The 25228-nt window shown below is 41.5% G+C and overlaps 1 protein-coding gene across 3 annotated transcripts in view; it reads left to right on the top strand.

Moving 5' to 3' along the window:
- The window catches only part of SCAI (suppressor of cancer cell invasion), a 188277-nt gene that overhangs the window by 125775 nt on the left and 37274 nt on the right, over positions 1–25228 (top strand). For all 3 annotated transcript variants that reach the window (XR_008509997.2, XM_024252813.3, XM_009244859.4), the window contains 5 exons: positions 6824–6925; positions 7185–7286; positions 8369–8447; positions 10468–10567; positions 15470–15551. Coding sequence is in view for 2 of the 3 variants with exons in the window: in XM_024252813.3 (XP_024108581.1) it covers positions 6824–6925; positions 7185–7286; positions 8369–8447; positions 10468–10567; positions 15470–15551 (465 nt within the window). In the remaining variant the exon portion in view is untranslated. The remainder of the gene's footprint in view (positions 1–6823; positions 6926–7184; positions 7287–8368; positions 8448–10467; positions 10568–15469; positions 15552–25228) is intronic.

Genomic DNA, 25228 nt, shown 5'->3' with positions numbered 1-25228 from the left:
TATGCTGATACTTCTGACTTCATTATTACGGCATTTTAATAGGCCTCGATATATTGTAATAAATGAAATATTGATTTTTTCTAATTTTTTGTCTTTTATTGATTCTGATTCTTATTTTTATTTCCTTCTTCCTATTTTGAATTTAATTTGCTTAGATAACTGACTTTATTTATTTATTTATTTATTTATTTATTTATTTATTTATTTATTGAGACAGAGTCTTGCTCTGTCTCCTAGGCTGGAGTGCAGTGGTGCAACCTCAGCTCACTGCAACTTCTGCCTCCTGGGTTCAAGCGATTCTCCTGCCTCAGCCTTCCTAGTAGATGGGACTACAGGTGCGTGCCACCACGCCCGGCTAATTTTTTGTGTTTTTTAGTAGAGACAGGGTTTCACCCTGTTAACCAGAATGGTCTTGATCTCCTGACCTCGTGTTCTGCCCACCTCGGCCTCCCAAAGTGCTGGGATTACAGGCATGCCACCTCACCTGGCCAACTGACTTTACTTTTATTTTTGAGACAGAGTCTCACTCTGTCCCTCAGGCTGGAGTGCAGTGGTGTGATCTTGACTCACTGCCACCTCTGGCTCCTGGGTTCTAGTGATTTTCCTGCCTCAGCCTCCCGAGTAGCTGGGATTACAGGCATGTGCCACCACAGTGACCCAGCTAATTTTTGTATTTTTAGTAGAGACAGGGTTTCGCCATGTTGGCCAGGCTGGTCTCAAACTCCTAGCCTCAGGTGATCTGCCCCCGGATTGGCCTCCAAAAGTGTTGGGATTACAGTTGTGAGCCACTATGCCCTTTTTCCTCTTCTAATATAAAAATCCCTGAGCTGGGTGTGGTGACTCATGCCTTTGGGCACGGTGGTTCATGCACTTGGGAGGCAAAGTGGGGTGGATTGCCTGAGGGTCAGGAGTTCTAGACCAGCCTGGCCAAAATGGCAAAATCTGATCTCTACTAAAAATACAAAAATTAGTCGGGCATGGTGGCATGTGCCTATAATTCCAGCTACATGGGAGGCTGAGGCAGGAGAATTGCTTGGACCCAGGAGGCGGAGGTTGCAGTGAGCCGAGACTGCACCACTGCATTGCAGCCTGGGCAACAGGAAAAGACTCCATCTCTAAATAAATAAATAAAAATCCAAAGCTGTAAAATTCTCTTTAAGCATTACTTTAATTTTATTCTACATATTTTGATATTTTATATTTTTTCCAAACCTGCTCCTTCTATAATATTTTATATTTTTTATTTTCTTTCGGTTGAATGTATTTTCTAATTTCTTTTTAACTCTTACCGACAGTATATTGCACATCTCCAACTTGAGTTTGATAATTATTTTTTTCAGCACTTTGAAGATTTAATTTTGTTATCTTCTTCTCTCATTTCTGTTGAGAAATTGTCTGTTAGATTTATTGGTCACATATTATATCCACTTAAGGAAATGTTTCTTTCCTCTGTGTGTTTTTAAGATTTTCTCACTTTCTTTGATTCTTTGCAGTTTTACTATGTTATATTCAGGTGCAGTTTTCTTTATTTATCCTGCTTGAGGTTCACAGAGTTTCTTGAATCTGTGGGTTTATGTCTTTCATCTATTTTGAAATAAGGTTATCATGTCTCTGAATATTGTTTCCCTTCTGTTCTTTCTCTGCTCCACTTCTAGGACTCAGTTACATGTTTGTAGACCCTTTCACAGTGCCACGTGTGTCTGTTATGTTCTTTTCTGCATTTTTCATCATTTTTTCCTCTCTAGGTTTTAGTTAGGCTGTTTTCTGTTGACTTCTTTTCCATTTCCCTAACCTTGTCTTCTGATGTGTTTAATCTGCTATTTAACCTTTTATTAAGTTTCATATTTCACATATTGTCTTTCTTAGCTCTTGATTTTTCCATTTGATTCTAGTTTTATAGATTAAATTTTTTTTTCCTAGCCTGGGCAGCATGAAACCCCATTTCTACAAAAAATACAAATATCAGGCCAGGTGGTGGCTCATGCCTGTAATCCCATTTCTTTGGGAGGCCCAGGTGGGTGGATCACTTGAGGTTAGGAGTTTGAGACCAGCCTGGCCAACATGGTGAAACCCTGTCTCTTCTAAAAATAAGCCAGGCATGGTGGCTTATGCTTGTGATCCCAGCTACTTGGGAGACTGAGGCAGGAGGATCACTTAAACTCTGGAGGCAGAGGTTGCAATGAGACAAATTCGTGCCACTGCACTCCAGCCTGGGTGACAGAGTGAGACTCTGTCTCAAAAAGAAAAAACTAAAGGGCCGGGCGCGGTGGCTCACGCCTGTAATCCCAGAACTTTGGGAGGCCTAGGCGGGTGGATCACAAGGTCAGGAGATCGAGACCATCCTGGCGAACACGGTGAAACCCCGTCTCTACTGAAAATACAAAAAATCAGCCGGGCATGGTGGCGGGCGCCTGTAGTCCCAGCTACTCAGGAGGCTGAGGCAGGAGAATGGCGTGAACCCAGGCGGTAGAGCTTACAGTGAGCAGAGATCATGCCACTGCACTCCAGCCTGGGCGACAGAGCGAGACTGCATCTGAAAAAAAAAGAAAAGAAAAGAAAAAAAAAGAACTAAAAAAACAAACCTTAGCTGGGTGTTGGGCATGTGCCTCTAGTCCCAGCTACTTGGGAGACTGAGATGGAAGAATCACTTGAGCCCGGGAGGTCAAGGCTGCAGTGAGCCATGATTGTGCCACACACTTCAGCCTGGGTGACAGAAGCAGACCCTGTCTTTAAAAAAATTTTTTTTTTTCTTTTTAGAGACAGTATCTGGCTCTGTCATGCAGGTGGGAGTGCAGTGGCACAGTCATGGCTCACTGTAGCCTTGACCTCCCAGGCTGAAGTGATCTTCCTGCCTCAGCCTTCCAAAAATGTTTATGTTTTATAGAGATGGGGTGTTGCTGTATTGCCAAGGCTGATCTCAAACTCCTGGCCTCAAGCAGTCCTCCTGCCCTGGCCTCCCAAATGTTGGGATTATAGGCCTGAACCACTGCACCTGGCCCTTTTTTATTTTTTAGTAGATTTTAATTCTCTGGCAGAATTCTCTATTTCTTCATTTGTGTTCTACCATGGCTGTTTTGTTCATCACACTTAGTAGTTATTTTAAAGTCCTTTTCTGCTAACTACACTCTCTGGTTATACTAACTACAAGTGTGTTGGTCTGTTCTATTGCTTGTTTCTCACTTTTAAAATTATCATATTATCTTAATATATATAATTATTATATATCTGATAATTTGCTTGCATATTAATTTATAATTAAATCCCCCAGCATTGTCTTTCTTTTCTTTTTGTTTTGAGACAGGGTCTTGCTCTGTCGCCCAGGCTGGCATGCAGTGGCATGATGTCGGCTCACTGCAACTTCTGCCTCCCTGGTTCAGTTGATTCTCCCACCACAAACTCCCCAGTAGCCAGGACTACAGGCGCATCCTACGCGCCCAGCTAATTTTTGTATTTGTTAGTCGAGGTGGGGTTTCACCATGTTGGCCAGGCTGGTCTCAAACTCCTGACGTTAGGTGTTTCACCTGCCTCAGTCTCCCAAAGTGCTGGGATTACAGGCGCGAGCCAGCACACCTGGCCTCAGTTTTTACATTTCATTTATTGTATTTTTTATTTTTAAAAGTATAGGTCAGGTGCAGTGGCTCACGCCTGTAATCCCAGCACTTTGGGAGGCCAAGGCGGGCGGATTACGAGGTCAGGAGTTCAAGACCAGCCTGACTAATATGGTGAAACCCCATCTCTACTAAAAATACAAAAATTAGCTGGGCGTGGTGGCGTGCGCCTGTAGTCCCAGCTACTCAGGAGGCTGAGGCAGGAGAATCGCTTGAACCCAGGAGGCAGAGGTTGCAGTGAGCCGAGATCGTGCCACTGCACTCCAGCCTGGGTGACAGAGCGAGACTCCGTCTCAAATAAATGAATGAATGAATGAATGTATTAGGTTATTTTCTACATATTCCTTTGATTGGCTTAATCATTATTTTAATTACTTCTTCTATTTAAGCATATGAAACTAACTTTTTTTTTTTTTTTTAAGAGACCAGGGATGGGGGGGTGCATCTCACTATGTTGCCCCTTCTTTAATCCCTACCTCTTGGCTGGTCTCGAGCTCCTGGCCTCAAATGATCTTCCCACCTTGGCCTTCCAAAGTTCTGGGATTACAGGTGTGAGCTGCCACACCTAGACTTTTGCATGTTATGTGTGATGTTTGTATCACCCTGTTTCTGTTTGCTGAATCAGGCGTGCCTTTTTTCTTCATGCGTTTTATGATTTTTGTTTGTGAGTCTTCTTTGATGTAATTCTGTCAGCTAGAATTCTGTAAGACCTGAATTGAGGATGCCTTCTTCCAATGAAGATCTGCATTGCTTTTTCCCTCAAAACTTGGGGGGCACTATCAGTCTTTGTTCTCTTTAACTGAAAAACCTTATAGATTTTTCAGCCACGCAGATAATGTTAATTCAGATTCTCAAACCACATGAGAATCAGCATATGGCCATGAATTCTTGGGGGAGACTTTTCTTGATCTCTTCTCAGAACAAAGGCTAAGGTAGAGTTTCCTTCATGTTTATGTCTCTGGAGCAGATTTGTTTCTAGTGTTCTCCTCTGAGGCCATATCTTTTTGTGCATCCAGTTTTATTTGGGCATAGGTGTATGTGTGGGAGGGGCCATCTTCCAACCAGCCAACCAGTTCCTAGCCAGGAGCCCCATGCTACCCTTACTATAGGAAAACAAGGCATTAGTGCCCACTTATCTCCTTAAACCTCTTCCCCTTCTTTAATCCCCATCTCTTGGCTGGGCGCAGTGGCTCATGCCTGTAATCCCAGCACTTTGGGAGGCTGAGGCTGGTGGGTCATCTGAGGTCAGGAGTTCGAGACCAGCCTGACCAAGATGATGAAACCCTGTCTCTACTAAAAATACAAAATTAGCCGGGCATGGTGGCACATGCCTGTAATCCCAGCTACTTAGGATGCTGAGGCAAGAGAATCACTTGACCTGGGAGGCGGAGGTTGCAGTGAGCCGAGATTGTGCCATTGCACTCCAGCCTGAGTGACAGAGCGAAACTCATATACATACACACACACACACACACACGTATATTAAATGAGTTAAATGTTTGAAAGTGTAGTTAGTAATCTTCATAAACTTATTCTCATCTTAATAATTCCTCTTTTTTATTTGATAGAAACATGTACTTTAAAAAATTCTCATCTGTTTTATTATCATGTGTGTTCCTGAAGTTCTATATAAGTATTACTGAAATTGGAAAAGGATACAGTCTTAAATATTGTGTAGTGCCAAAATGTATGGAAGAAATTACTATAAAATATGGATCATAGGCTGGGTGGGGTAGCTCATGCCTGTGATCCCAGCCCTTTGGGAGGCTGAGGCAGGAGGATCATCTGAGGTCGAGAGTTCAAGACCAGCCTGACCAACATGGAGAAACCCCATCTCTACTAAAAATACAAAATTAGCCTGGTGTGGTGGCACGTGCCCATAATCTCAGCTACTCTGGAGGCTGAGGCAGGAGAATCATTTGAACCCGGGAGGAGGAGGTTGCGGTGAGCCGAGATCGTGCCATTGCACTCCAGCCTGGGTGACAAGAATGAAACTCCATCTCAAAAAAAAAAAAAAAAAAAAAAAAATATATATATATATATATGGATCACAGTTGTATTTCAGCATAGCTAATTCATCAAAAGTTAGCTCTTTTTTCTCATGTAGCAAGGATTACTATCAAACTTCTGTGTATAGAATTTGGGCTGAAAAGTCAGGAGTTGTGGCTTATGCCTGTATTCCCAGCACTTTGGGAGGCTGAGGTGGGCAGATGACTTGAGGTCAGGAGTTCGAGACCAGCCTGGCCAACATGGTGAAACCCTATCTCTACTAAAAATACAAAAATTAGCCAGGCGTTGTGGCACACGCCTGTAATCCCAGCTACTCCAGAGGCTGAGGCAGGAGAATCGCTTGAACATGGGAGGCAGATGTTGCAGTGAGCTGAGATTGTGCCACTGTACTCCAGCCTGGGCAACAGAGCAAGACTCTGTCTCAAAAAAAAAAAAAAAAAAAAAGAGAATTTGGGCTGGAGATCCTTGTGGTGTTAGTGAAAAACTTGCCCCTCGCGTAGCACACTACCTACACGTGTGAATTCATCCACCAGTCTGTGGAGGTTAACATGTTTGTAAAACCTAATATAGTCTCTGTGCTGCTGCTGCTTTATTTTTTTTGAGACAGAGTCTTGCTCTGTCGCCCAGGCTGGAATACAATGGCGCGATTTTGGCTCACTGCAACCTCCACCTCCCGGGTTCAAGCAATTCTTCTGCCTCAGCCTACCGTGTGGCTGGGATTACAGGCATCCACCACCACACCCGGCTAATTTTTGTATTTTTAGTAGAGATAGGGTTTCACCATGTTGGCCAGGCTGGTCTTGAACTCCTGACCTCAGGTGATCCACCTGCCTCGGCCTCCCAAAGTGCTGGGATTACAGGCGTGAGTCACCATGCCTGGCCCCCTGTGTTTCTGTAACTACTTAAAAAAACAAAACCTGAGGAAGTTTATTGATCAGTAGACGTGTATGGCTGGAGAGGTATGTGATAAAGCAAATATAAAAAATGCTTATTATAGGATCTAGATGATTAACATATGGATGTCACTGTAGAATTCTTCCAGTCTTTCCATCGCTTAAAAATTTCTGTAATGAAATATTAGAGAAAAAGGTACCCAAAGCCCTGAAGTACATGTGAAAGTCACAACTAGTAATGTGATAAAAGTCTTTAAAGTCTGTGTGTTGCATTAAGGCTAGATTGTGTTTTGTTTTTTTTGTTTCTTGCAGGTTAAGTTCAGTGAACTAACTGTTGACATGTTCCGGATGTTACAAGCTCTGGAAAGGGAGCCAATGAATTTAGCTTCCCAGATGAATAAACCAGGAATGCAGGTAATTTCCTCTTTTACATTTGCAAGTTTGGTAACCCTCTGGCTGCTTCTCTCCTGTTGGAACGCTGATTATTCAACAGATACTACAACCTTGAATAAAGAATTCACTTGATGAGACATGGAGAAATAGATAAGCATAATCACAGTAAGACTGAGTGTGAAAATAAGACTTCCTTGATAAGGGCTAGTGAAAATAGATATTGATAATTCATTTGTCAAATGCAGCTTTTATGTATAATGTTTTCTGTGTGTAAATATAGGAATCAGCTGACAAGCCTACTAGACGAGAAAACCCCCACAAGTATCTGCTCTACAAACCAACCTTCAGCCAACTATATACCTTCTTAGCAGCATCTTTTAAGGTATGTGTGATCCAGTACTTTTTACTATGCGGTGAAAGTGTGCCCTAACTAGAATCTAAGAGTCACTCTTTTGAAAAAATACTTGAGAGTTTAGGTAAAATATAAAAATGAAAAACTGCCTTTAGAATAATGATCCTGATAATAGATATTTTTGTTTTGTTTTCTTTTTTTTTTTTTTTTTTTACTCCTGGTAAGCTGTGAAATAGCTGTTTGGGAATGAAAATTGCTTATGATGTTGTGATTATTTCCATCATTAATTAATGATAGTAGTGGTTCTCCTTCCTCCAGTTTTTTATTACTCAACGATTTTAGGTGTAACAATGCAGAACTGGCTGGGCGTGGTGGCTCACTCCTGTAATCCCAGCACTTTGGGAGGCCAAGCCGGGTGGATCACCTGAGGTCGGGAGTTCAAGAACAGCTTGACCAACATGGAGAAACCCCATCTCTACTGAAAAAATACAAAATTAGCGGGTGTGGTGGCACATGCCTGTAATCCCAGCTACTTGGGAGGCTGAGACAGGAGAATTACTTGAACTCGGGAGGCGGAAGCTGCGATGAGCTGAGATCGCGCCATTGCACTCCAGCCTGGGCAACAAGAGTGAAACTCTGTCTCAAAAAAAAAGAAAAAAAGACAGAACTAAAAAACAACAGCAGAGTGCCTAGGCTTCTTATATACTCAAGGAGCTCTGTGAAACATTTAGATCATCTGAAAGAACTATGAGAAATAGGAGAATTCTTCCGAAAGTCTACGTAGAGAAAGCCACAGAAGGGACTTTGTCCTGTAGCCATATAGTCAGGATCTTTACTTCTCCGTTCAAGTTTTCGGAGAATATTCTCTAAATGATGGGGTTTTTGAAGCAGAGAATGTCTTTGCAACTTTTGACAATAGTTATAGATTAATAATGAATCTCTGCTGTGTATATAGTTTTAAAGTCAGAACCAAGAAGAGCGTTTCTTCTGTTGGAAAAGACAAGAGTGCATTCTTATTTATTCCACAACTTTAAAATGTCATGAACTTTATATAAAACCATGTTGTTTATCCTTGTTTGTTGTTTTGTGTATGTGATTTTCTTTCATTTCAGGAGCTGCCTGCCAATAGTGTGCTTCTGATTTACCTGTCGGCCACTGGCGTTTTCCCCACAGGTCGTTCTGATAGTGAAGGTACAATAAAGGAATGCTCCCTGTTGTGAGCAGGGCTTGAATTCTCTTTATTTTCTACAAGACAATGGCCCATAGCCCACAGACCGTCTCAGGCTTTCTAGACAGACTTCCAAATTTGAAACCTGGTCTATTTGTTGATTGGTAATTTTGTAGATACCCCAGTCTGTCTTATTTTCTGAAATGTTATATGTCAAAGCCCATAAATCATCAGAAAATTCATATATTAAATGCATGCTTCACTATCAAATTTATCAAAAGCATAATATGTAAATACATTTAGATATACATAAGGAGTTTGACGTTTCAAAGTTGAAAAGGATGATGGAATAACCAAGCCTAATGATCTATTTCACATCATTGAATTTTTCTGAGCTTTCAGTGCATTGGGGAATCTGGTCAATGGCTACATGATGGCTGAAAGTCTTTGTAGAAATCAGTGTACTTTCGTAACTGTGAAAGTTCAAGCCCTTGTCATGATTTTGTTTTCTGTCCTTTATTTTGTTGTATGGATTCAATCTGTAGAATATCGGGATGCTGTTTCAGAATAAAAACGTAAAACTGTCCAGAACATATGAGTCCAGAAATTGGTCAGAATAGATAAGTAACTTGGATGTAAATAAGATAATTAAATATTTGCCTGGGCAAAAAAAAAAAAAAAAAAAATTCTTAACATCCTTAACATTTTCCTCTTCATTTGTTTGTTGAAATTTGCATTCCTTTATAAAATGCATGTCCTTGCCATCTTCCTTGCATGACCTACAGATTCTCTTAAAATGTTAAAATGAAAACAAGTCTCTTTAGCCTTTTCATTGCAGTGATTTTTTTAAGAAATGAAATATAATACAACATTAAAAGTAATGTAAAATCTTAAACTAGTTTTTTGTAATAATGTTAGTACTTTTATTTATAATTATCTTTATGTCTCATATACTGTTAAATCAAGTTTTCTGGGTCTCCACTTAACATACTGACTTCTTTACTTTTTTCAAAGTATGATAGGTAATCGTACTTTGATAGGTCCTTTGAGAGAGATTATCTGAACATCCCACAGTTGCTGTTCCATTTGGACAAGAGTTTAGCTAATTCATATGAATTTAGTGGGAAAAGGCTAACTTCAGAACCAGAACTAAAGTGCTTGATACAATAGTGATAATAATGGATATTTGCACGCTGAAACCTGGCAATACATTCTTAAAGGTGAAGTTTTTGTGAATGAGAATTTTCAAATTCTATTCAAATATTTTTCTAAGTTTTACAGTTAGTGGCTCATTTAAAATTATATTTACTTATGAGATTAAGATTTCATTCTTTAAAAAAAAAAAAAGATTATTTTATTCTGTAACTTCTTTTTTTTTTTTCTGAGACAGGGTCTCACTCTGTCATCCAGACTGGAGTGCAGTGGTGTCATCATAGCTCACTGCAGCCTCAAACTCCCTGGCTCAAGTGATCCTCCTGCCTCAGCCTCCAGAGTAGCTGGGAATACAGGCACCTACCACCATGCTTGGCTAATTTTTAAAAATTTTTTGTAGAGACAGGTCTCACTATATTGCCCAGGCTGGTCTGGAACTCCTGGCCTCATGCAATCCTCCTGCCTCAGCCTCCCAAAGTGCTGGGATTACAGGCATGAGCAACCATGTCTGACCAACTTCCTTTGAAAATAATATTGTTAAACCTGAGATTTTAAGTTTGCTTGAAATGTAAAGGTCATTTTGAACATCCCAGATCTCCATTCCTTTTATTACTTAGAATAATGATGCCATAGAGTCTTGTTTTGTTTCTCATTATATTCTGTTTGAAGAACTGCTGAATAATTAAGTGTTTTTTAAAATGTTGAAAGTGACAACATACTGAAGTCATTTAAATACTCCATTAAATTAAAATTTTAAATTTTAAAATAATTTAAATGTGTAATTATCTTCGCTTGAATCAATGAGAGATTCACACAGTACCTTTGTATTTGAACATCAGGTCAGTGATAGTCTTCAACTGAAGTCTAGGATTCTTCCCTTTGTTTTTATAGGTCCTTATGATTTTGGAGGTGTACTTACTAATAGTAATCGGGATATTATTAATGGAGATGCCATCCACAAACGAAATCAGTCCCACAAGGAAATGCACTGGTATGTATTCTGGTGTCTCCTCTTATTATAAAAATTATACCTCTGTCTATAAATAGAAAAAATATTAAGTAAAATGGGGAGTTTTTTCTAGTACTAGAATGATTCCCTTAGACTAAGATTTAGGGACAGACCAGAAACACTTATTTGGATTCCAGCAATAATTCAGGCTCTGTCTATCCTAGGAAATTAGAACTTTTGGTTGATATTCATTGAATAAATATTTTATTGAGTATCTATTTTATGTTACACACTGTTTAGTCACTAGGGATATGTCAGTGAACAAAATTGCATTCTAGTTGGAGACAGTAAATATATACATAAATAAATAATATGTCAGGACATGATACATGTAACATCAATATGAACTTTTAAACAAATTTTTTTCTTGAGATGGAGTCTTGCTCTGTCACTCGGGTCAGTCTTGATTTCCTGGCCTTAAGTGATCCTCCCACCTCAGCTTCCCAAAGTGCTAGGATTGCAAGATGTGAGCCACTGTGTTCAGCCCAAACATTTTTTTTTGAGATGGAGTCTTGCTCTGTCACCCAGGCTGGAGTGCAGTGGCATGATCTTGGCTCACTGCAACCTCTGCCTCCCAGGTTCAAGCGATTTTCCTGCCTCAGCCTCCTGCGTAGCTGGGATTACAGGCACCAGCCACCATGCCTGGCTAGTTTTTGTATTTTTAGTAGGGATGGGGTTTCACCATGTTGTTCAGGCTGGTCTTGAACTCCTGACCTTGTGATCCACCTGCCTCGGCCTCCCAAAGTGTAGGGATTACAGGTGTGAGCCACCGTGCCCGGGCACATTTTATTTTATTTTATTTTTTTAATTGAAAAATAATCATTGTAAATATTCCTGGGGTACATAATGATGTTTCTATATTTATAATGTATCGTGATCAGATCAGAGTAATTAGCATACTCATCATCTCAAACATCCATTCTTTGTGTTGGGAACATTTAATATCTTTTTTCTAGCTATTTAAAACTATAATATAGGCTGATGGCAGTGGCTCACACCTGTAATCCCAACACTTTGGGAGGCCGAGATGGGTGGATCACTTGAGGTCAGGAGTTTGAGACCAGCTTGGCCAACATGAAACCCTGTCTCTACCAAAATACAAAAATTAACCGGGTGTGGTGGCTTGCACCTGTGGTCCTACCTACTCAGGAGGCTGAGGCAGGAGAATCACTTGAACCCATTAGGTCAAGGTTGCAGTGAACCGAGATTGTGCTCCAGTCTGGGTGACAGAGCGAGACTCCATGTCAAAAAAACAAAAAAGAGAAAATAAAAAGTATATAACATGTTATTAACTATAGTCATGCTACAGTGGTATAGAACACTAGAACATATTCCTTCTATCTAGCTGTAATTTTTTATTTTTTAACAAATCTCTTCCCTATACCTCCATTTCCCTACCCTTCCCAACCTCTAGTATTGAGGTTTTTTATTTGAGATGGAATCTTGCTCTGATGACCAGGCTAGAGTGCAGTGGCACGATCTTGGCTCACTGCAGCCTCCATCTCCCAGGCTCAAGTGATTCTCCTACCTCAGCCTCCCATGTAGCTGGGATTACAGGTGGCCACCACCATGCCTGGCTAATTTTTTTATTTTTCACAGAGATGGAGTTTTGCCATGTTGACCAGTCTGGTCTTAAACTCCTGACCTTAGCCTTGGCCTCCCAAAGTGCTGGAATTACAGGCATGAGCCACCGCTCTGGGCCTGAATTTTTTAATACAAGGTTTTGTTGGTTTAATATAGCACAAATGAATGTTGTTACATGATTACAAATAGAACTTCAGCCCAGGAGCAGTGGCTCATGCCTGTAATCCCAACATTTTAGGAGGCTGAGGTAGGAGGATCACCTGAACCCAGGAGTTTGAGACCATCCTGGGCAACATAGTGAGACTTTGTCTCTACAAAAACTTAAAAAAAATTTTTTTTAATGCAAAAAATACAAAAGCAAATAGAATTTCATCTATAAAAGTTCTTTTTCTTTTCTTTCTTTTTTTTTTTTTTTGAGACAGAGTTTTACTCTGCCACCCAGGCTGGAATGCAGTGGCACTATCTTGGCTCACTGCAACATCTGCCTTCCGAGTTCAAGCGATTCTCCTGCCTCAGCCTCCCAAGTAGCTAGGATTACAGTCATGCATCACCACACCCAGCTAATTTTTGTATTTTTATAGACATGGGGTTTCACCGTGTTGGCCAGGCTGGTCTCGAAATCCTGACCTCAAGTGATATGCCTGCTTTGGCCTCCCAAAGTGCTGGGATTACAGGCGTGAGCCACTGTGCCTGGAGTTCATTCTTTTTCTAAGCATAGCAACTTCATTGCTTGGGCTATTATTGGCTCATTGGCTCTAGAATTTTTCTAGGTGAGAGCAATCTGGTTATAAAGAAAACTGGACTGGTCTAAAACTTTGTTTCTAATACGTATTGGAATATCCCTTATCTGAAATGTGTGGGACCAGAAGTGTTTCGGGTTTTGGATTTTTCCAGATTTTGGAATATTTGTATATAGATAGTAAGGTACCTTAGGGATGGGACCCATGAAATTGACTTATGTTTCATATACACCTCATACACATTGCCTGAAAGTAATTTTATTTTTCCCTTTGAGATCCTGGATAAACTATGTGTTGTGTACCTCCATGACTATGATCCATCATGTGAGGTCAGGTGTGGAATTTTCTACTTGTGGCATCATGTTGGCTCTGAAAACCTTTTGGATTTTGGAGCATTTTTCGTTTTGGATTTTCAGATTAGAAATACTGAACCTGTATGGCATGATCACTTATATGTGGAATCTGAAAAAGTTGCACTCAGAAGCAGAGTGCAACGGTAGTTGTGAGGAGCTGAGGATTGGGGAAAATAGGGAGATGTTGGTTAAAGGGTGCAACCTCTCAGTTGTAAGATAAATATCATTTAAAGTACAGCATGGTAGTGATAATTAAAAATACTATATTGGCTGGGTGCAGTGGCTCAGGCCTGTAATCTCAGTACTTTGGGAGGCCGAAGCGGGCGGATCACTTGAGGTCAGGTGTTTGAAACCAGCCTGCAACATGGTGAAATCCCATCTCTACTAAAAATACAAAAAATTAGCCGGATGTGGTGGCATGTGCCTGTAATCCCAGCTACTTGGGAGGCTGAGGCAGGAGAATTGCCTGAACCTGGGAGGCGGAGGTTGCAGTGAGCCGAGATCATACCGCTGCACTCCGGTCTGTGTGACAGAGCGAGACTCCATCTCAAAATAAATAAATAAAAAATAAATGAATAAAAATACTGTATTGTTGGACCGAGCATGGTGGCTCATTCCCGTAATCTCAGCACTTTGGGAGACTGAGATGGGAAGATTGCTTGAGTTCAGGAGTTCAAGACCAGCCTTGGCAACATAAGAGGATCTTGTCTCTACTAAAAATTTAAAAAATGAGCCAGGCGTTGAGGTGCACGCCCATGGTCCCAGCTACTTGGGAGACTGAGGCAGGAGTATCACTTGAGCCTGGGGGATCGAGGCTGCAGTTAGCTATGATCTTGCCACTGTACTCCAGCCTTGGTGACAAAGTGAGACCCCATCTCAAACAACAACAACAACAATAACAAAAACTGTTGTTTACTCGAAATTTTGTGAAAGAGTAAAGCTTATGTGTCCTCTCTGCCCACCACCCCTGGGGCCCCCCACTCCCCGCCGCCCACACACACAAAGGGTAACTGTGGGAATGGAGGTGTTGATTAATTTGATCATGGTAATCGCTATACATGTATGCATTAACAAGTCATCACATTGTATACCTTGAATATATACAATTTTTATTTGTCAATAAAAGAAAGAAAAACTTTTATTTGAAATATAATGAAGTTTAATGATATTGCTCAGTGAAACATTTATAAATTTACATTTACATTAGTATCTATCCACATGTGCACATCGTGTACTCAGTCATCGGAAAGACAGCATGCACACCAAGATTCTGACCTTACGCATTGGCTCTCACATGCATGTTACTGGACTTCAGCCTTTGGGTTTAGTAGCTCTTCTGTGGGCCAGTCAAACTGCATGTTTAACAAGCCCCCGCATGTTTAACAAGCCCTTGATGCAAATGTTCAGAGGAAACATGTGGTAAAAAGTAGCTGGGCACAGTGACTCATGCCCATAATCCTAGCACTTTGGGAAGCTGAGGTGGGCAGATTGCTTGAGCTCAGGAGTTCGAGACCAGCCTGGGCAACGTGGAGAAACCCCATCTCTACTAAAAATAGAAAAGTTAGCTGGTTGTGTTGGTACATGCCTGCAGTCCCAGCTACTCAAGGAGGCTGAGGTGGGAGGATCACCTGAGCCCGGGACATGGAGGTTGCAGTGAGCTGTGATTGCACCACACCACTGTACTCCAGCCTGGGGCACAGAGCAAGACGGTGTCTTTAAAAAAAAAAAAAATAGTGATAGTAAAAAGATTTTCCTACTTACTACCTGCAGTATTAAGATGTAGCTTGAAATATTAAAAATCTTTAAAATAGAAATTTTGAAGACTCATTGAAATACAAATCTGGTTTTGTTATTACATCTTGTTTCCAGATGTTCTTACAAGGAGCTTTTAAATATGAAACAGGTACTTGTGTGCCAGCTTCTGAGGTTTTCATGCTGTGTGTTTAGTCATCGTTAAATACACAGACTTCACTTTAGCTTAGATATTCTTGAATAAGAATTGTCTCTGAACTTCTTTTTTTTCCAAATAAAACTATCTTGGCTATCCTAGTAAATACAGGCTTTTTTTTCCCCTTTGCTTAGCTAGTCTTTGTTTTTCTGTCAGTGCTATGATGCAAAGGAGATATGAGCAGACCAAACTGAAGAATAAGATTTCTGAGATGTGGCTGACACAGTTTAACAGTTCTTCATTGTTGTTGTTTTCCCAGCCTTCATCCCGGGGATCTCTATCCTTTCACCAGGAAGCCCCTGTTCATCATTGTGGATTCGTCTAATAGTGTTGCGTACAAGGTGAGTTCCATGAGAGCTATTGCACAGGTAGACATTGTGGCACCAACCCAAGGGTACCCACTCTTAATGTGTGCCTTTTTATTTTGCTTTATTTTATTTAATTTTACACAGTTTGTATTTAGTGTTTCTTTTCTTTTGAGGTTGTGCATGCTAGTCAGGATCGGGTGCTATGAATAGAAACAAGAAGAAAACGCATGAATGGACACTCAGTGGAAAATAATAAATCCTCCTGCAGGAAAAAAAAATTCAAGATTTCCAAGATCTCTGGTGGGAGGTTTATTTTTGTTATATAACCCAGAATAATTTTATTTTATAGAGGTAGAGGTATAAGGGTGAATTTCTCTAGTGTTCAAACGTTTCCCCTTCTCATGCTGAGCTGCTGTAGTTTAAGTAAAACTTCTAGCCGATAGTTTTAGTCTTTGAATATTAACATACTGTTTTACATGCACTTGAGTTTTTGAAAATTTGTGACAATCACAAAAAAAAGGTGGCCCTGAATGCTGAAATAAGTGACAGGGATCTAACTTGAACATCCTTCGTTTTATATTTCACTATTGAAGTGATGATTTTCAGTGATTTTATAAAGAATGCCAGTGGTCAGCTGGGTGCAGTGGCTCACGCCTGTAATCTCAACACTTTGGGAGGCCGAGGTGGGCAGATTACCTGAGGTCAGGAGTTCGAGACCAGCCTAACCAACGTGGAGAAACCCCCATCTCTACTAAAAATATAAAATTAGCCAGGCGTGGTGGTGCATGCTTGTAATCCCAGCTACTTGGGAGGCTGAGGCAGGAGACTCACTTGAACCTGGGAGGTGGAGGTTGTGGTGAGCTGAAATCGTACCATTGCTCTCCAGCCTGGGCAACAAGAGCAAAACTCCGTCTCAAAAAAAACAAACAAACAAACAAATAATGCCAGCAGTGAAACACTTTAAAGGTGGATAGTATAATTCAAACTATAGTAATTTACAGGAAAATGAAAGCACAGTCTTTAGAGTCTTTTGTATCTGGTCAAAATGTTTCATTAGTGAAAAATGTGTTCAAAATATTCTGGGTGCACAGATCTGCCACTTCAAACTGTTTCTGTTGTGGGTGTTCATACTGCAGTTAGAGGGGGAAGCAAACTTGATAGGTTTCTGTCAGGAGACCAATGAAAATGTCTGGTAGCCAAGAGAGCTGACCCCAAGTATACATTTTCCATTTAGTTTTCATGCTTAGTTTTACTTAAACTCTTTATTCCAAGAGCTTCCAATGCACTGTACATTTTTCAGCATTTTTCCTCCTACTCATTTTGTTTAGAATTACAACTTCTGATTTTTAGGAAAGTTAGAAGTGTACTTTCTTTTCTTTTCTTTTTTGAGACAGAGTTTCGCTCTTGTTTCCCAGGTTGGAGTGCAATGGCATGATCTCAGCTCACTGCAACCTCCGCCTCCCAGGTTCAAGCGATTCTCCTGCCTCAGCCTCCAGAGTAGTTGGGATTACAGGCATGTGCCACTATGCCCGGCTAATTTTTAGTATTTTTAGTAGAGATGGGGTTTCTCCATGTTGCTCAGGCTGTTCTCGAACTCCTGACCACAGATGATCCACCTGCCTTGGCCTCCCAAAGTGTTGGGATTACAGGCGTGTTCCACCATGCCCAGCCAGCAGTGTACTTTCTTAAATTGTATATTTGTTTTGTTTTTGTGGGAAATGGAAGAGTGTGAGAGGCTGCTGAATGAAAAGGTTTATTGGCTATCCCGATTAAACTTATAAAGCCAGAGGGGTCCAGGCATTTTGTGTCTTCACAGAATTCAAAAGAAGTACTCTGTCTTTGTCAATGAAAATGAATCTGTTGCAGCAGTTTGGTGATGTGACAGAATGTGTTTTTGCACTGGGTCCAGTGTATTGTTTAACATATCTAGCATCATTGAGAGTACTTTAGCAATCCATTAGTTTCTCCCAATTTAATTGGGCATTATTGGATACCACTTCTCAGGAGTACCATTTATTGTATGCGCCTGCTATTTCCAGAGGACTATTTAGATTTAGGATGAATGTTGGATGCCGACTTTTAAAGACACCATTGTGTATAATTGGAAATTTATTTGCTCAATTAATGCATCATGGCTTAATTTTAGATTTTAATATTGTGATGCACAGAACAGCTGTGGAATAATAGCAAGTTTTTTGTTGTTGTTGTTTGCTTTTGATGGCACAGGCACTGTCACTCCTCTAAAGAAATAAATGGTCCAGAACATACCAATCTTCAGAAATGAAAAGGGAGGCCAGGCGTGCAGTGGCTCATGCCTGTAATCCCAGCACTTTGGGAGGCTGAAGCGGGCAGATCACTTGGGGTCAGGAGTTCAAAACCAGCCTGGCCAACACGGTGAAATCCCATCTCTACTGGAAATTAAAAAATTAGCTGGGAGGGGTGGTGTGCGCCTGTAGTCCCAGCTACTTGGGAGGCTGAGGCAGGAGAATCGCTTGAACCCTGGAGATGGAGGTTTCAGTGAGCCAAGATCGCGCCATTGCACTCCAGCCTGGGTGACAGAGTGAGATTCTGTCTCAAAAAAAGAAATGAAAAGAGAACCCCATATGCAGTAGGCAAATCAGATCATGACACAGACCAATTTTAGTCTTTTTAGAAATTAATATTACTTACTACATTTAATTTAAGCATGTAGTTCTCTTTGGTAGCATATAAAGGTGTCTCATATTTATTTTTCCCACAAAAGCATTTGTAGGCTGGGTGCAGTGTCTCACACCTGTAATCCCAGCACTTTGGGAGGCCAAGGCAAGAGGATCACTTGAACCAGCAGTTTGAGACAAAGCTGGGCAAGATAGCAAGACCCCAAATCTATTTTAAAAATTTAAAAATTAGTCAGGCATGTTTTTGTAAGCCTGTAGTCCCAGCTACTTCAGGAAGCTGAGGCAGGAGGATGTCTTGAGCCCAGGAGTTTAAGGATGCATGAGCTGTGATCATGCCACTGCATTCCAGCCTGAGTGAGAGAGCAACACCGTATCTCTAATAAATTAATTAGATGAAATGAAATTAAGCATTGTAAAGTCTTAAGCTACCACTTTGCAAGTTTTTTTGTTTGTTTTGTTTTTGTTTTTTGTTTTTGAGACAGAGTCTTGCTCTGTTGCCCAGGCTGGAGTGCTGTGGCACAATCTTGGCTCACTGAAACCTCCGCCTCCTGGGTTCAAGCGATTCTCCTGCCTCAGCCTCCCAAGTAGCTGGGAGTACAGGCACATGCCACCACACCCGGCTAATTTTTGTATTTTTAGTAGAGACGAGGTTTCACCATGTTGGTCAGGCTGGTCTTGAACTCCTGACCTCGTGATCCGCCCACCTCGGCCTCCCGAAGTGCTGGGATTACAGGCATGAGCCACCATGTCCGGCCTGCAAGTTTTTAATGAAAAAAGAGAACTGGGTAACTGATGTATTATTTCTGGAGTATTTTCTTTGCTATATATGTTTTATATAGGTATGGATGTTTTATGAGTATATAAGTGTTTTGTAAATATTTCTTCGTTTAAACAGTTTCATGTACATTTCTTCATTTAAATATTACTCGTTAATTTTTTTTTTTTTTTTTTTTTTTGAGACGGAGTTTTGCTTTGTCACCCAGGCTGGAGTGCAGTGGCATGATCTTGGCTCACTGCAACCTCCGCCTCCTGGGTTCAAGCCATTCTCCTGCCTCAGCCTCCCGAGTAGCTGGGATTACAGGCATGTGCCACCATGCCTGGCTAATTTTGTATTTTTGGTAGAGATGGGATTTCCCCATGTTGATCATGCTGGTCTCGAACTCCCAACCTCAGGTGATCCACCTACGTCGGCCTTCCAAACTTCTGGGATTGCAGGCATGAGCCACTGCGCCTGGCCACTTGTTAATGTTTATGAAGTAACTCATGCATATAGTTTAAAGTTGTATTTCTCAACTATTTCTGTGCATCAGAAACTTTCAGAGCCCTTTTCGAACCACTTGTAGCTGGGTCCCACCCACCTCCTGTGATTCTGATCACTTCACCTGGGGTGGGTCTCAGCTACAGTATTTAAGACTAGCTGTATTGTGCTGTCCTGGTGAGAACTACTCACTCAAAAATCCCTCCAGATTTGCTACTAAAAACAGCAGTCTCCCACTTTTTGTTGCAACCCCTATTTGCCTCTTCCCAGAGGCCGCTCTTCAAATAGTTTTTGGCTATTTTGTTTTTTAACCACCATTTTTCTTTTTTCTTTTTTCCTTCCTTCTCTCCCCTAACCACTATTTTTCTAAATAATATACTGGCATTGATAATTCTTGATTCTTCAGTTTTAGGCGTTATGTATTAATTTCCCACTATGAAAGAGAAATTTAGTTCTCTTTCCTCTTTCTGTCCCCAACTCACATTTCTGCCCTTTCCATCATTTTATCCACACCATAGATAATTTTGATAGATAATTTTTTTTGTTTTGTTTTGTTTTAGAGGGAGGCTCGCTGTGTCACCCAGGCTGGAGTGCAATGGTGCGATTCAGCTCACTGCAACCTCCGCCTCCTGGGTTCAAGCGATTCTCCTGCCTCAGCCTTTCGAGTAGCTGGGATTACAAGCACGTGCCACCACACCTGGCTGATTTTTGTGTTTTTAGTAGAGACGGGGTTTCACCGTGTTGCCCAGACTGGTCTTGAACTCCTGGCTTGAGGTGATCTGCCTACCTCGGCCTCCCAGAGTGCTAGAATTACAGGCGTGAACCACCGCTCCCAGCCTAGCTTCCAGTATTTCTTTTTTTTTCTTTTTTTGAGACGGAGTTTCACTCTTGTTGCCCAGGCTGGAGTGCAAACAGCTCACTGTAACCTCTGCTCCTCAAGTTCCGGCCGTTCTCCTGCCTTAGCCTCCTGAGTAGCTCGGATTACAGGCACACGCCACCACACCTGGCTAATTTTGTATTTTTAGTAGAAACAGGGTTTCTCCATGTTGGTCAGGCTGGTCTCGAACTCCTGACCTCAGATGATTCACCCACCTTGGCCTCCCAAAGTGCTGGGATTACAGGCGTGAGCCATCGTGCCTGGCCTTTTTTTTTTGTGAGATGCAGTCTCACTCTGTCACCCAGGCTGGAGTGCAGTGATATAATCTCAGCTCACTGCAACCTCTACTCCCCAAGTTCAGGCCATTCTCCTGCCTTAGCCTCTTGAGTAGCTCGGATTACAGGCACATGCCACCATACCTGGCCAATTTTGTATTTTTAGTAGAAACGGGGTTTCTCCATGTTGGTCGGGCTGGTCTCGAACTCCTGACCTCAGATGATTTACCCACCTTGGCCTCCCAAAGTGCTGGAATTACAGGCATGAGCCATCGTGCCTGGACTTTTTTATTTTTATTTTTTTGAGATGCAGTCTCACTCTTGTCACCCAGGTTGGAGTGCAGTGATGTGATATGGGCTCACTGCAACCTCCGCCTCCCAGGTTCAAGTGATTCTCCTCTCTCAACCTCCTGAGTAGCTGGGATTACAGGCACACACCACCACACCCGGCTAATTTTTTGTATTTTTAGTAGAGATGGGGTTTCACCATGTTGGCCAGGTTGGTCTTGAACACCTGCCTGGGCCTCTCAAAGTGCTAGGGTTACAGGCGTGAGCCACCACGCTCAGCCTGAGCCACGGCGCCGAGCCCAATATTTCTTAAGAAGCATGAAGCATTCTAATTCTGTTTTCTTTTTTATGCAACACATTTTCAGTGTCTGGAAATGTATAGAATCTTCTCTTTCTTCTTAGTGATTTTTCAATTTCTCAATATCGTTTCCTGGTTTGAGTTTACTTTTTTTTTTTTTAAGATGGAGTTTTGCTCTTGTCAGCCAGGCTGGAGTGCAGTGGCACGATCTTGGCTCTCTGCAACATCCACCACCCAGGTTCAGGAGATTCTCCTGCCTCAGCCTCCCGAGTAGCTGGGATTACAGGCATGCGCTACCACACCCGGCTAATTTTGTATTTTTTAGTAGAGATGGGGTTTCACCATCTTGGCCAGGCTGGTCTCGAACTCCTGACATCATGATCCACCCGCCTCAGCCTCCCAAAGTTCTGGGATTACAGGCGTGAGCCTCTGTGCCTGGCTGGTCTGGATTTATTTTTAACTATGGTGCTTGACATGTACTTGGTGAATTATTTCAGTCTGGAAACTGCTCATTTTCTAGAGTTAGTCCATTCATTTTCTCTCTGCATTTTCTTTTTTCCTGTTCTGTCTTTTAAGAACTTTTTTCGTTATTGGACATTCTGGTCTAGTTGTCTCTTATTTGTTTGTCTGTCCTTTGCTCTTTAATACATTTTTTCTTTAGGAAATCCCCTCATCTTTATCTTCTAAGCCTTTTATTGAGATTTTTCATTTGTCTATTTTCCTTTCATATATATAGAAATAGATGCATGTGTGTTTATGTAATAACATATGTACATATGCACATATATATATAATTATTTTGAGTTTTTTTTAATCATGATTGAAATATATCACTTTCCTTTGAGAATATCAGTGATCATTTAAAATTTCTCCCTGCCTCGTATCTGCTTCCTCATTGTTCATTTGTTTCTGCTTGTTTTTGCCTCTGTCTTTCTCATTAGAGACTTTCCTGAGAGTATCATAATCCCTGCTTGTTTGCTCATACTTAAGACTGGAGCCTAGCAAACTGATCAGAAGCTCTGAGGGGTGATTCCAACTGAGCTCTGGGACTGGTTCCAACTGAGCTGGACCTTATAGTTGGGTAATCCCTAATGACAGTATCTTTAGGTCTTCCTTCATGGCCTGGTCATGTATATCAGAGAAGATGCACCTATTCCACCTGGAATATAAAGGTCTAGTGACCAGCATGCCATGTTTTCCCTGAAGCGTGTGTGTATGTGTGTGCATGTGTGTAGGTGTGTTTGTGTGTGTTTATAGATACATATATCCTTACCCAGTGCCTCACACTTAAAAGAGTGTTTGTTTGTTGTTTTTTGAGAAGAAGTCTCGCTCTGTTACCCAGGCTGGAGTGCAGTGGCATGATCTCGGCTCACTACAACCTCTGCCTCCCAGGTTCAAGCGATTCTCCTGCCTTAGCCTCCCAAGTAGCTGGGACTACAGGTGTGTGCCGCCACACCCGGCTAATTTTTGTATTTTTTAGTAGAGACAGGGTTTCCCCATGTTGGCCAGGCTGGTCTCAAATTCCCGACCTCAAGTGATCCACTCAGCTCGGCCTCCCAAAGTGTTGGGATTACAGGTGTGAGCCACCACGCCCGGCCAGAAGAGTCTTAATCAGTGCATGTTGAATGATGAAATGAGGGAGCTATTGTCCTTATTTTGTACTTGAGGAAACTGCCACTGAGGTTCAGGATCTTGTCTAATATTTCCAACACCAGTCTTTCTCATTGCAGTGCCCATGCTCTTTCCCACATAGGGAAAGAGTAGCTTTTCAGGCTTGTCTGAGCCTCATGTTAGAGGAATACTGTGATTGAAATACCAAGATTTGTGTAACAAGTATGGCCCATATTTTGGCTCTTAGATTGCCAGTAGGGGTAAACTAAGCAAGTTGATTGGCCTTGTCTGTGGTGATGTAGTATTTAGTAGGAGTTTAAAATAATAAAAAAAAAAAGCCATCCAGGTGCGGTGGCTTACACTTGTAATCCCAGCACTTTGGGAGGCCCAGGCGGGCAGATCACAAAAAAAAAGGCCCTCAGTCATTTTGGGTAATACTTCTTTTTCTTTTTTCCCCAGAAGAAGAAAATCCTTTTGCACATTTAAGTATTTATGACAGAGCTAGCTGGATCCCTGCCTGTGAAAATGACTTACAGATTTGTCAAAACAGGAGTATTTATCTAAACAGCCTCATCCTAAAGTATTTGACTGATGTCTACAGCAATCAGTTTCTTAAGGCATTCACAACAGGGTTCAGTTATGTAAGAGCTCTTCTGCCAGTCAGCCTCACTCTCATTCCATTTCTCTCTTGCTGCTTTGAAAGACCTTTTTGTTTTTGCTGTCCTGCAGTTATATGGTGATATATCTAGGTTTGGCTTAAATCTATTGGGATTTGTTGGACTTCTTGAGGTGGTAGGTTGCAGTTTTTTGTTACTGCTGGGAAATTCTCATTTTCTCTTCACATATTGATGGTATCTAAGCTTCTCTCTCCTCACCTTATGGAGCTCCGATTAAATATGTGTATTAGACATTCACACTGTGTCCTCCACATTTCTTAACCTCTCTTCTGTCTGTATTTTCCATCATTTTGTTTCTTTGGTTGAGATTTGTATAGTTTCTTCTGATCTAGCTCTTAGTTCAAAAATTTTCTCTTCAGCTGTGTGTAACTTGCTGTCAAACCCATCTATTGAGTTTTTTGTTGATTATGGTATTTTTCATGTCGATAAATTATATGTCATTCTTTTTTAAGTATTCCATTGCCCTTTTCTATTTTATTTTATTTTATTTTATTTTATTTTATTTTTGAGACAGAGTCTCGATCTGTTGCCCAGGCTGGAGTGCAGTGGCGCGATCTCGGCTCACTGCAACCTCCGCCTCCCGGGTTCAAGCGATTCTCCTGCTTCAACCTCCCAAGTAGCTGGGACTACAGGTGCCCGCCACCACACCCAGCTAATTTTTTGTATTTTTAGTAGAGATGGGGTTTCGCCATGTTTAGCCAGGATGGTCTCTATCTCCTGACGTCGTGATCTGCCTGCCTTGGCCTCCCAAAGTACTGGGATTACAGGCATGAGCCACTGTGCCCGGCCACTCCATTGCCCTTTTTATAGTTTCTTATTTTCAAGTTTATTTCTTATTTCTTCAGACTTAATAAGCATACTTACTATTTGTTGTCTGTGTGATATTTTCCATAATCATATATGAAATTGGAATTTTTTTTTTTTTTTTTTTTATTGAGACGGAATTTCACTCTTGTTGCCCAGGCTGGAGTGCAATGGTGCGATCTCACCTCACCGCAACCTCCGCCTCCCCAGTTCAAGCAATTCTCCTCAGCCTCCCAAGTAGCTAGGATTACAGGCATGTGCCACCACGCCTGGCTAATTTTGTATTTTTAGTAGAGACGGGGTTTCTCCATGTTGGTCAGGGTGGCCTCAAACTCCCAACCTCAGGTGATCTGCCCGCCTCTCTGCCCGCCTCTGCCTCCCAAAGTTCTGGGATTACAGTTGTGAGCCACCGTGCCCAGCTGAAATCAGATTTTCTATATGAAATCTGATTTTGCTGTTTGAGACATCCTTTGCTGTTTCTGTGCCCCTGTATGCTTGATTATTTTTGACTATGTTTCTTCTTCTTATTCTTAAAAATTACTTGTATGAAGTTCATAGAGCCCTAGGATGAGGACACCTTTATTCAGAGAGGGTCTGCATTTGCTTATGCCAGACACCCAGAGGCACTACCAGTTTAGGATCACCTAGTTGATAGAAATTTGGGCTGCAAATATGCAGGAGGGCTGACTTACACTGACAGCCCTCAGGAACTAATTTTTGTTTTCTGCTCAGCATCAAGAAAAAATTTTTTGCAGTCCCATGTGGAGTGATCATGGAAGGGAGAGGAAGTGTCAGGTTTGGTTTTGGTTAATCCTTATACTGACAGTATAGCCCTTTAGGATTCCAGGTTAAAGGGTGTAGCCTTTTAGGATTCCAGTTTAAAGGCTGTAGCCCTGAGGATTCCAGTTTAATGCAGGGCGAGTTTTCTATTAGATTCCCATCTTGGACAGATGCTGAGCTGTGAC

The sequence above is a fragment of the Pongo abelii genome, chromosome 13 (assembly GCF_028885655.2).
Source record: "Pongo abelii isolate AG06213 chromosome 13, NHGRI_mPonAbe1-v2.0_pri, whole genome shotgun sequence".
NCBI lineage: Eukaryota > Metazoa > Chordata > Mammalia > Primates > Hominidae > Pongo > Pongo abelii.
Note: the sequence above shows the minus strand (reverse complement) of the source record. Positions and strands in the feature narration are given on the sequence as shown.